General features: G+C 36.2%; 2 protein-coding genes across 3 annotated transcripts; one reads left to right on the forward strand and one right to left on the reverse strand.

Annotated features, from left to right (window-relative positions):
• Positions 1-1933: 1933 nt before the first annotated feature.
• Positions 1934-3682, forward strand: LOC113779750 (protein TOO MANY MOUTHS-like). The gene has a single exon (XM_027325458.1). The coding sequence runs from the start codon at positions 1944-1946 to the stop codon at positions 3468-3470; it is 1527 nt and encodes a 508-aa protein (XP_027181259.1). The 5' UTR covers positions 1934-1943; the 3' UTR covers positions 3471-3682.
• A 5607-nt stretch (positions 3683-9289) lies between these two features.
• On the reverse strand, positions 9290-12133 carry LOC113781438 (transcription factor bHLH71). 2 transcript variants are annotated; one of them, XM_027327377.1, is made up of 4 exons: positions 11369-12133; positions 10129-10581; positions 10018-10051; positions 9290-9541 (listed from the first exon to the last, which is right to left on the reverse strand). In XM_027327377.1, exons 1-4 carry the CDS (start codon positions 11792-11794, stop codon positions 9507-9509), a joined length of 948 nt encoding a protein of 315 aa, XP_027183178.1. In that variant the 5' UTR covers positions 11795-12133; the 3' UTR covers positions 9290-9506. The 2 variants fall into 2 exon arrangements, with proteins under 2 accessions (XP_027183178.1, XP_027183177.1); XM_027327376.1 differs by lacking the exon at positions 10018-10051 and having other exon boundaries at positions 11369-12132.
• Between the last annotated feature and the right edge of the window lie 357 nt (positions 12134-12490).

Here is a 12490-nt window from a genome sequence, read left to right on the forward strand (position 1 = left end):
TTGTGAGAACCGATCGGTTCAATATCGAACCTTGATTAAGCCAACAATTTTAAATTTGGTTAACTAATCTTATTAATGATATTCCAAATTTAATATTTTACCAATTATTCATGCATAATTATCTCCAATTAATTAGACAATAATAATTATTGCCTTATTCTACTCATTTCTCTCTCTCCTCCATAATTGCATATTAACTCTTGTTTAACATTTATAACATTTAATTGACTATATTAGTTTTTTTCTCGAGATAACTCCGATGCCTATGTTAGACCATAGGGAGTTCAGGAGTTGAAGGCAAGTATATAAGTTGACAAGTGGATGATTTTTTTGGGGTGTTTGGAAGAGAGATATTTATACCCGCAAACCGTAGTATGAATCTCGAAAAATGAAAAATGATGTGATAGTAATAAGGGTATTGTAGCTCAAACCCTAAATGTGTAATATCTGTAAGATATCAGATTAGGTGTCAGATGCGAGTGTCAGCCACGTGTCAGCGAGAGACAGCTCAGCAAATCCAAGATTGTGTGAGGCTTCGATAGCTGCTTCAAGAGACGAAGAAGGTAACCAAGTGGTCCCACAATATTATTTCTAAACAATTCAACATTCTCCAAAAAAAGTTATATTTAAAAGGGAAGAAGGTATTGTTTCTAAAAGTTTTAACTGAACTTCTCAAGTTCACCACAGTAAATTAGAGGGAAGAGTTCCATTTAGTAACTTATGCATGGAGCCCAAAATTTGTTTTTTTTTTTTATAAAGGCTACCTTGTTTGGATTATGATTTTTCACAAAAAAAATTTTACATTTTCTATTAATACATCTCCTAATCACATTTTTATCTCCCATATATTCGTTTTTCTATAAAAAAAAATATCCAAAAGTAGCAATCGAAACAGGAATAGCAATCGTTAAATTCATGACAACCAATTTGAATTTCAATTTGAATTTCAAATTCTGCATATGTGTTATGCACCTTATTGAGATACTATATACACTGTAAGTAAATGTAAGATCAATTCAAAAAATAAGTACTTTATTTTTAAGATTTTTTTTTTTTTTTGCACATTGACGGTGCATAAAGTAACGGGTGTTGATGGCTTGAAGAATATCATATATGTAAAGAAATTAAAATTAAAATTTAATTTATAATTAAGTGATATACATTCAAACCTGTCGATGTATATCCTCACTATATACAAGATTTACCTTTGTCTTTATATCAATAGTTTAGCTCATAACATAAAAGGCAATAATTTTGAAGATAATGCCAGTTTCAGTGGTTTTGGTTCTGACTTCTTGTTTCCAATGCAGATTGATCATCTGGTTTTTCTACTGTACTATGCTCTAACAACATAATAAGGCTTAATTTTAAATCTCTGTTTCCACAACTAAACTTGTACAAACTGGTTGAGACATTCATCAACTGTGGTACATTTCACATCAGCAAAAAGCTTCCATCCTTAGACCGCAGAGCCAGTCATACTTGTCATTTTTCTTTTCCCTTTTTTTTTTCTGATCATCCGGTTAATATCTTTTTTACCAACTGAGTTGGGTTTGGGAACACAAATTTCTTCCATTATAGGAGATTTTTGTTTGGCATCTAGAGGTGGTGGATTCATCTGGACATTAGCTTTCTGAAATGGCCTAATTTGGTGCTAAGTCAATGAGCTCAAACTAGACGTTATAGTCTAGGTCCCCCTAAGATTCTTGTTGGATAAACTTTAAATTGTAGAAAGGAAAACCCCGTGAAGGCCATTAATGCCAAAAAATTTGCATTCATTCCACTATGTTTCATTCCCCGTGATCCCATAAATTAGCTTTCTTCAATAATCCACCAACCCATCTTTGATTCTGCCATCATATTCAGTATTCACCAACTTCATTTCGTGCACCATAAATATGATATCCCAGTGTTACAAAAAGCCCACATTTTCTCCCTAGCAAATGATCAATTCCTCCGGAAAATCTGTCCATCTATGCAACATGGATAAGTTTTCCTCGCTCATGGAAACTCATCTGCTGCTCATCTTAGTATGCATTCCTCTGGGCAGGTCCTTGACGGTGACCGTGCCCGATTCCAGCTCGCCATCAGCCCTAGTCGACGGCCCACAAACTGCATTCACCGTGAACAACAATGGTGCTCGGACAGATATCCGCGAACAAGAAGCAGTTTACGACATCATGCGAGCCACCGGGAATGATTGGGCCACCGATATACCGGACATTTGTCGCGGCCGGTGGCACGGGATCGAGTGCATGCCGGACAAAGACAATGTGTATCATGTAGTGTCCCTTTCCTTCGGTGCGTTGTCTGATGATACTGCATTTCCAACTTGTGACATAGCCAAATCCTTCATTTCACCTTCCATCACAAAACTCCCACACCTGAGGACTTTGTTCTTCTATCGCTGTCTTACTAACAATCCTCAGCCCATCCCATCATTTTTGGGCCGGTTGGGAAAAAGCCTACAGACTTTGGTCCTAAGGGAGAATGGCCTTGTTGGGCCCATCCCAAATGAGTTGGGAAATCTCACCCGTTTGAAAGTGCTTGATCTTCACAAGAATGAGTTAAACGGTTCGATACCCGGTTCACTTGGCCGGATCACCGGTCTAAGGTCGTTGGATTTGAGTGGAAACCAACTCAGCGGTCTGATTCCTGACCTAAGCTTCCCTCAATTGAATGTGCTAGACCTCAACCAAAATCATCTTGTCGGTTCAATTCCCACCACTCTCATGAATTGTCCTTCACTGATAAAATTGGACATGAGCCGTAATTGCCTATCCGGTCCAATCCCCGAGTCAATTAGCGGTCTAGAGAACCTAATTCTCGTAGACTTGAGCTACAATAGTATCGCCGGTCCACTTCCAGCGTCTCTGAAAGAATTGAATTTCCTTCAAGCTTTGATACTCAACGGCAACCCGACCATGTCCACCACAATCCCAAGCTCCATATTTGATGGTCTGAAGGACTTAATGGTTCTAATATTATCCGAAAACAATTTGCAGGGAATAATACCCGAGTCACTCGGCCGGTTGAGAAAGATTCGAGTTATCCATCTTGATGGGAATAAGTTGAATGGTTCAATTCCAGCGAGTTTTGGGGACCTGAATGACCTCAGTGAGCTAAGGCTAGACAATAATTTGTTAATGGGACCTGTCCCATTTAATAGAGACATGGTTTGGAGGATGAGAAGAAAATTGAGGCTCAACAATAACTCTGGTCTATGTTATGATACGAAAAGTGGGCTTGGAGATGATCTTGCTGCACAATCTGATTCGGTCATTGGAATTTGTGAGGCATCCAAATATGGAATGGTAACAAAAACCGTCCGACATATTTCTACTATTGATGGAACAGAGTTGGGGCTGTTAGGTACCAAATCAGCTGGTAGAGTTCAGAAGCCTGCAGTCGCTTGTTTCATGCTGCTACAACTTGCGAATTTTCTTCTGTTTGCTGTTTATGTAATGTGACACTTTGGAGGGGAAAGCTAGGGAGGTGTATAAAGTTAATACCAGCGTTATTAATCTAAATGGTAAGTATATATCTAAATGTTTCTAGAAAATAGGTTTCCACACATTGTAGATTCCAAATTTGATCCCGTAAATATATTGTGATCTTGCATGTAAGCAATTTTCCTCGAGGACTTATATTTGAACAGTGCGAACTGGGAATTTGAAGCCAACAACGCCCTAACGTTTCATATCAGTTTAACAGGAAAAAGAATTATTCTGGACATAGACTAATATTGCTAACTTTACTCTCTACAATATTTGTTTTACCACCGGATTATGGTCTCTTTCCTGATACCTTAGGACTGTTGAAAGGTTTTGCAACGACCCAGAGCCAAATTTTGGCGAAAAGGCAGCAAAAATGTATAATCCCACGAGTTCAATTAAGGGGGGAAGAGAGCTATAATTGCGGTGTTTATTTTTTCAGCATCTGTATTAATCAAAGTACTGTATATTTGCACTTTCAAGACACTCTAAGTAGTACTGTATATGTTTTCACTTTTATCCTTCCCACACCCTTCGTACCTCTAACTATCAGGTTTAAGATTTGAATTCTGAACCTGAGTTTGGAGAGAACCTTAAAAGTTACAAATCACTGGACCGACTCTAATAATTCTCTATGTATATTTCGTCATTCCAAAAGTTAAATATAATGTAAAACACGAGCTTAGCTATCTACTATAATAAACTATCTTCTGCAGGCCGTGTCAGGCGCTCATTCTAGAAGGCCTAAACGATGAACTGTTAATAATCGATTAGCACAAATCTGTAATTACCTTTTCCTTTCGCATGGAAGCTGCCATGAATTTTATGGTCATATCATTTACGCCTTACTCTTTTAGGGTGATTTCTTAAAAAGATGTAGCTCAAGAACAAAATCTTTCAAAGGGCTCCGGAGTTACATTGGGCCGGATTGGATCTCGTCACTCCCAGACCCGCTAGCCCACCATGGACAGGGTAAGCACTTTCAACCTAGGTTGGATGGTGTGTCGGGGTGAAAATGGTATGGACTCCGGATCTTGGATTGCTCCTGGATCTTGATGGGCAGACGGTTCTTAACCATCCAATGTTTCACACGGTGGCTCCATCCATCAAACAACTACTTTTTAGACTTTTCCCCCATTTGATTGAAGATTTTTTACTTTTATTAGTGTACAGTAGAGGTGTGATTCGGACGGATTTGAACGGGTTATAACTGGATATTGGGTATAATCAAATCAACTCATTTATACCTATTGGGTCAAAATGATTATACTCATTTAAGAAATGGGTATGGATATATCCAATTACGCATTTATGACTCACTTAAAATTCTACTTATTTTTTCAAATTTTTTTCACATGTTGTTTGAGAAAAAATAATGACATTTCATTGTTATTACATTGATAAGAAATTCAAATTTATGTGCTGAACACCCAATAAAAGTTGCTAATTTTTATATAACTTACTATTTCAGACGAAAAACTTACCAACGAATTTTTAGTCATTATCCTATATAGGTGGATGAGTCCAACAAATAATGAAAATGGTCACTAAAAATGTGATGACCTATAATATCGGGTAAAAATCGTCTCGTTACTCTGACGATCCTTACCGAAGCATTTTCCCCTAGCTGTCGTCTAGTTAACATCAAAATAGATCATTTAGCCAAATTTAGATTGAGATGAATTTGTTTATATACGTACATCAATTTGTATGAACTTTGTTGAAAATAACATCCAAATCATATTTCTTCATGTTATTAAATTAATTGTACTTTCCGTAAGGTTATTATATTTCAAGGGTTTTTGTTCTATTTTATCCCTCTCAAAATATTTGAACCACGAGGGTCAGTAAATCTGGTGAGTTTTGTTCGGCAAGTCCTGTTAAGGTATGCACCACATTTGTACCAAGTGCAAGTAGTTATTTTAATTACCACACAAAGTTAAAAAAACAAACCATTGCAACAACAACAAGAAGAACCTCATCTTGAATCGTGTGGAGGAGAAATGTTCACCTAGTCATCCACTTCGACTGGTTGTGCCAATAGGAACTTACTAACTAGTTACACAATGGATCATGCAGAGTTGCACAAACATGCGATGTGTAGGCTGTAGCCAGCTACATCCAAATGATACTTCATTAACTAAGAAACTTGTAGTTGTACTGCATGGTATATAATTAATGTAGTAATTTAATTAGTGGGATTTGATCAGTTTCTTCGTCCCTCTCTCTCCCTTTCCTTCTGCAATCCTTTGCATGCAAAGGGGTCCATCAACGTCTCTTTCTGCTTCCACAAGATGACATGAACCTTAATGAGGTTACAGAATAATCCCACACTAACCAACAAAACTGAAAGCTAGAGAATCAACGCATTTGCCACTCTCATCGATCCCATAAATTTCTCCGTACCATTTTGCTCTTGCCCTCCATTTTCATCTTTTGTTTTATTTTGAATGAGAGCCGCACCCGGCGCCACCACCGGATGCCGTAATATAACATGCATGGCCGGTGATTGAAACATGTCACAATTTACTTGAACAGAGACAGCGAAATATCACCATTGACAGAAACATGGACAGATGCTGATCTATTATGGTCACGAAAAATTGAATAGATTTACACGAATTAACTTAAGGTGTACAAACAATAGAGAGCTATATATATATGCTATTCTCTCTTCTTCTTCTTCTTTTTTTATAATAAAGAGGATTAACAGTAAAACTCTACCTACCTTCTGGTGATTTGAACCCAGAATTGGTTATCAACAAAGTTACACTATTGTAGTCACATATACTATATGCTATATGTTCATGTTACCTGTAGATCACTATGTAAATAGAATAGGTACATTTTTTGCGTAATTTATCAAAAGATTCTGAGAAAATGTGATGCACACGTAAAATGAAATAAGTGTACAATGGGCAGTATAGAGGTTTACTAGATTGTGCTTAGGCCGTCAAACAAGCTTCTAAGGCTGCATAAGCAAACGCATCCACAATGGCGGGCACAGCTCACAAACAAAAAGCAGACCGAAGAGAGAGAGAGAGATAGAGAAAGATGGTTACCGGCCGCAATGGCTAAGTCTAGTTCCGATGACTACAGAAATGGACCACACAAACTCACACTCACATATATAGTAGTATATATACCATCAGCGGCTGTAGATTTATCATCTTTTTGCTGTAATGATACAGGCTAGACACCTTTTAGGCTGGTGTCTCTTGGCCTTTGTTTGCAATAATTCACAGAAAATAGTTGCTGAGAAATTTTTTTGGTTGAAACTGAATTTGACCTATCATATGTATATATATGCATGATAGCTACTCCCTAGGCACACTGGCTAGATGGAATCATGTGTTTTTTGGTGAAAATCTTGGGCAAAAGCTGTTAGTTAACATGGACTTCACAATCCCTATACTTGGTAATTTTGCAGTGGAAATTCTCTCTTTTCCATATATATATATATATATGTGTGTAGGCGCGCGCATTTTAGGCTAAAGCTTTGTGTTACGAGTAGGGGTGTACTCGAGCCGAGTCGAGCTTGAGTATTGCCATACTCTTTGACTCAGCCTATAATATAATTATACTCGAGCTCGATCGAGTCGGAGAATCTCAACTCGAGCTTGACTCGAGGAAATCTATAAAAGCTCGAGATTCGACTCGATAAGGCTCGACTTTGAGTCAAGCTTATCGAGTTGAGTAAACTGATCAATCGAGTTTTTTGATTAATCTTGTAAATTCAGTATAAATTATACCCATAACGGTCATTTTATAATTATAATACATATATTATTTAAATTATATATATATTGTTTAAATTATACTACTCAACGAGTAGCTCGTCAAACCATGAACTGTAAAAATCCGGGTTCGAACTCGACTTGAATGTATACTCGAGTAACTCGAGACTCAGCTCGAACTCGGTCGCCAAGTCATTGACTGAGTTGCAAGCGAGCCGAGCTAGTTACGAGATAACATGGCGCTTCAGAAGTTCTTTTACTTGGATTCATGCACAATATAAGTATTTTTTTTTCCGATTTAGATCACAAGGGAAGGATGCATTGAGGATAAAATGTTACATTTAGACGCAATGATAAAAGGATGCAAATGATAGCTTAACCAATTATTCGAGTTCTAGAGATAAAATCTTGTTCAAATTACTTAAAAAGAAAAGATTTTTCTAAAATTAGTTGTTAAATCAAGACTTTATAAAATTTAGTACGTGTTACCTTTTTAGTCTCACTCAATCTTATAGTGATAAGTACAAAATCTAAGTCATAAAAGCACCAACCTACTCAAATTTGGCTTAATAATGTTCATCTTAAAGCCTCTGCATCTAACTAAGCCACAAACTTAAACATTCATTTCAAAATTATTTAAAATTAGAACTAAACTTCAACATAAATAGGATTTTTTCCCTAATGGTAGCAATATTAGCGCATCACTTTTGTTACTGACGCTCCACAATTTTTTACATGTTAAAAAATGGTCAAGAATGACCCTTTATGTCATTCTTATATGTCATCATTTGAGAACTGACTTATACATATTTTCTTAAAATTAAAGGAATTTGAAAAATATAATAATGTATGTATCACTAGGATTCCATTTGGTGTTGCAGTACTTTTGCCGAAAAGATGGCGGTCATTATTTGTTAGATTTAGGAGTAGAATTTTTTTATCTTTAAAGCACTTCTAACATAAATTCAAAATTAGTGCTTTTAGAATACATTTTATGTTTTTACAAATAAAAATAACTTTCAACCATTTTATCATAACTTTGAATTGAATAAAGAGATAAGTATATTTCAAACACTTAAAACTAAACATTGTGAAACACAAACTACACTCTTGTAAGTATGTATCCAAAATATAATTAAGCTAATGATACCTAATTAATCAAATGCTACAAACAAGTGAATCTAACGTCCCCCAAATAACAATAGCTGAATCTTGTTCCATGAATTCTTTTGGGTTGAAAAGTAAAAGAAAAACAAATTGTCTACAAATTCTTATCTCTCAAAGATTTTGAGGGTTATTATAAACATATTGTATCGTCTGGCATATGCAAAAAAATATCAACAAATTAAGAAGCCATGAATTAAAAATTACAAGTCTTTTGATGTATGATCAGATACATACAAGAAATAAATATTTCGATAAAATTTTCTTTTTAAAGTGAATTAGCATTGTGTAGTTGCAAATTTTTTACTGCAGTGGCATGTCAACTTCTCATTACAAAAGATGAAAGGCCTACGGACAGCCCTTTTTGCCTATTGTGAACTGAGCTACAGGCTGCAACAAGGACACCGAAAGTTTTTAGAAAGAATGGAACCTTTAAGTTTTGGTGATCGGTCAGGGAAACTTTTTATTTTTTTATTTTTTGCCACAACACAGAATGTAAATATTTAGCCAAATTAATTTCGCTGTTAAATCAAGACAAAGCAAAACAGCCTTAGCCTAATTCACTAAATAACTATTCTATGATGCCGTGGTCTTTTTTTTTTTTTTCATATCTATCTCATAGTCATAGTCTTGCCAAATGTGTATTTTGGTAAATCAGAACGAAAAAGAATACAACAAAATTATCTTAGTGGAGATAATAATCTGTATATCCTTTGGGATCTTGCTGAAATTTCTGTTTACTAGAACCCGGTTGAAAATCGAAAAGACCAAAATTAAAAAAAAAAAAAAAATTTGGTCATGGAAACCTAGAATGACAAAGGAAGAAAAAGAAATGAAAGAAGAAAAGAATTTAGTTCACTTATTGCAGTTGAGAAACCAAACCAAACCAAAAAAGAAAAAGAAAAGAAAACCCACTGTTGAATTGTACTAACGGTAGCCATAGCAAAATTATAAGCTTTGATACATACAAAGGCCATAGAAAACTATGCACTAAAATATTCATGATTCAGCTACAACTAAAAGATGTACCGATTCCCCTAGCTAGGCTTGACAACACAGTGCAGCTTCCTCCTCAATAATTCTAAGTATGTGATGAACTGCACCAGCTATGTCATCTGCTGAATTTAGTAAACAGCCTTCTTCCACCTGTAACATGACAAATCCCAAAATTTAGCCCCCCAAAAAACCCTCTCATTATTTTGCCTAAATTGTAAAAATACAAAAGTAAGTCACTCAGAAGTGTAAAAATTTGAGGATACCATTTCTTATGATCATCAATGACCCCTAACATATCCCTTCTAAATAGGCTAGAATAAGAGTAGGGGCAGGTGTAGAGTAGACAAATGTCAATCGACCCAAAAAAAAAAAAAAAAAAAGACCCCAGCCTAACATATACCGTTGGATAAAAGACCACTGGAATGCCCAATATACCCATTGCACTAAGTTTAACCTGTCTATTCTATAGAACCCAATGGTCCATGATTTCTTCGAATAGTAACTGCAGCATGTGTAAACTTTAAAGTGGCAGCTAGCATTCTCTAGTCATTTTCTGCAAGAAATGTTTGTCAATATCCATCAATGTAACATATCTGAAATAGATGCAATTTTATTTCAGGACTCACTCTTCTGAATTAGGTAAGGGTCGATAACGGTGTCCTGGACAGCAACACTAGCACGTTACCAACCATTGCCTCAAATGCATAAGAATAGACAAGTACTAGATGTTAAGGTACCTTAGCACTGATGGAGTATAGGACCAAAGGGTCCAAAGTTGTGATATTTAGGTGAAGGATGGTGAGGTACAGCGTCTGTAGGCCAGTAACCATTTTGGAGAGCGGTCTAACTCTTCTTCTTGAAAGGATTCTAACGTTTGCATGAGTTTCAATCAAAGTGACTTCAATATCTGCAATTGCTGCCTTGCTCTTGGATGTGTACTTGTTTGGCAATTGGGCTGAGCATGTGTATTGAGGGTAAGCGAAAAATTGAGCAAATGGGGTTGGAGCTGGAGGAAAACACTTGTTCCCGGTGGCCGTGGCAATGGCTGCGGCCATGGTGGTGGTGGTCTTGTCATTTGCTCCTCCATGTTGCTGTAATAGCAAGAACCTTTGTGCTTCAAGGGATTGCAAGTGATGCTCAAGCTCCTTCACAAATTCTATAGCACCACCAACTATAGAGGCCTGGTCACCCTGCAAAAACCAATCTTTTCTTATATTTAATCTCGTGATTATTAAAGTGAATAAATTGAATCTTTTAAAGTAGCATGAACAGCCATAAAAAAAAAAAAAAAAAAAAAGGTGGCATGCACAAAACAGTGAAAATTCTTATTTCGAGATTTGAAAGAAGCTTACATCCATCATTTTTATTGTGTACCATCTTAACTTTTACCTGGACAAGAAAAGTACATACAAGAATGGACAAAATTTTTTTTTTAAAAAAAAAAAAATCTAATGACAACCAAACGACCATAGCTGCCAGGATTGCCATTTTCAAATCATTGAAAATCAGCCACAAAATTTGGCTTCTTCAAGTATCAGAGACACCTGCTTAAGAACCTGTCTTATTCTACATTGCAAATACATGAATGTTGAACCCCGTGCTGGAACGGGAATCTTCACAGACACAAAAACAAGAACGAGAAAGAATATTTTGTTTTGTAGCAATCATGTTGGTAATGAGAACGGGCTAGTACTGAGAAGGTCAACAGAAAAAAGCATAACCTGTCAAGAAACAATAAATGCATGCCTCAATTAGAAATTGCAAATTAAAATTAAACCTCACCAATTAATTGACTACTATTCAAATGGCAAAAAAAAAAAAAAAAAACAGACTAAGGGAATCTCATCTCATCTTAAATTTGATTAATAAAATCAATTGCCTCGTCAAAAGAGATTCCAATTCCCAATTTATAAACCTTACAAACCCTAAAAAAAAAAATTATTTAGAGAAGAACGAAGAAGAAAAAAAAATTTATACCCTTTGAACATAGGAATCTGGCATGAGTGCACGCAAGACAGCAAGATGTTCATTCATTTGTTTACGACGGTTTCTTTCAACAGCAATGTGAGTCATCCTTTGGGTCTCAGCTTCCTCTTTATTCTTGCAAACTCTTTGCCTTCTCCTCCTCTTCTTCCTGCCTTGCACCGCCAAACTATTCTGCTGCCTTTGCGACTGCACGGGAGGCGGCGGAGGCGGCATGCAAGAACAATTTTCTAAACCCCCACCAGCTTCGGCACCGCCACAATTATCAGTTTTCAGCCCTCCATTGTCCAGCAAGAAGTTGGTAGAATTCTCATGACAAGAATTATTGCTGTCATTGCTACTGAAAGGGGTGGCGGAAATGGTATCATAGATGATGAAATTCAGGAGTTCATTGGAGGAAAGAGCTTCTAGAGCCATCATCCCTCTTCTGCACTCGACCCAACTGTTGCTTTTGTGGGCAGATGATGAAAAGATTACTCGAACCCTCGAGTCTCCCAATACTTCTCCTACTGTTAATACTACTATTTTGACTACTGGAGTTGTTGTTATTATTAAAAAGACATCATATCATTCCATTTTATAGCAAAAGCAAAAACCCTCTATTATGTTACTATGACTTATGACTTGTACTGTTGAGAGTTGAGAGAGAGATTCAGAGGAGACTTCCTTTTTCCTTTACACTAACTTTTTGGGATGCAGAGAAAAGCTCAAAAAGCACACACAAGACTTGAGCAGTAACCTCTCACGTGCATGTATGAGACTATTTGTAATGGATGAATCCTTCCTTGCTTTATCATTCTACTCTTTTTTTTTTTTCCTTTGGTTACTGTTTATTTACTTGGTTTTTGTTTTATAACTCTAGAAGGATAGATAGAAAAGTTAGGAGACAAACACAATTAGACACGTATACAATACGATCATACGCCACTTATAAAATTTAATCGCACAGATTGTTCACTGATACAGTTGTTACATCAATAGCAGAATTCAGAAATACACTTCAAACTTTTTTATTTGTCGAAAAAAAAAACAAATTACACAATAGTTGAGGAAAATGGTTTTTTGTTTTGGTTTCCAATTTTTTCATGGATGCTGTCAAAACATACTGCCAAGGTG

Source organism: Coffea eugenioides, chromosome 8, assembly GCF_003713205.1.
Source record: "Coffea eugenioides isolate CCC68of chromosome 8, Ceug_1.0, whole genome shotgun sequence".
In the NCBI taxonomy this organism is placed as follows: Eukaryota; Viridiplantae; Streptophyta; class Magnoliopsida; order Gentianales; family Rubiaceae; genus Coffea; species Coffea eugenioides.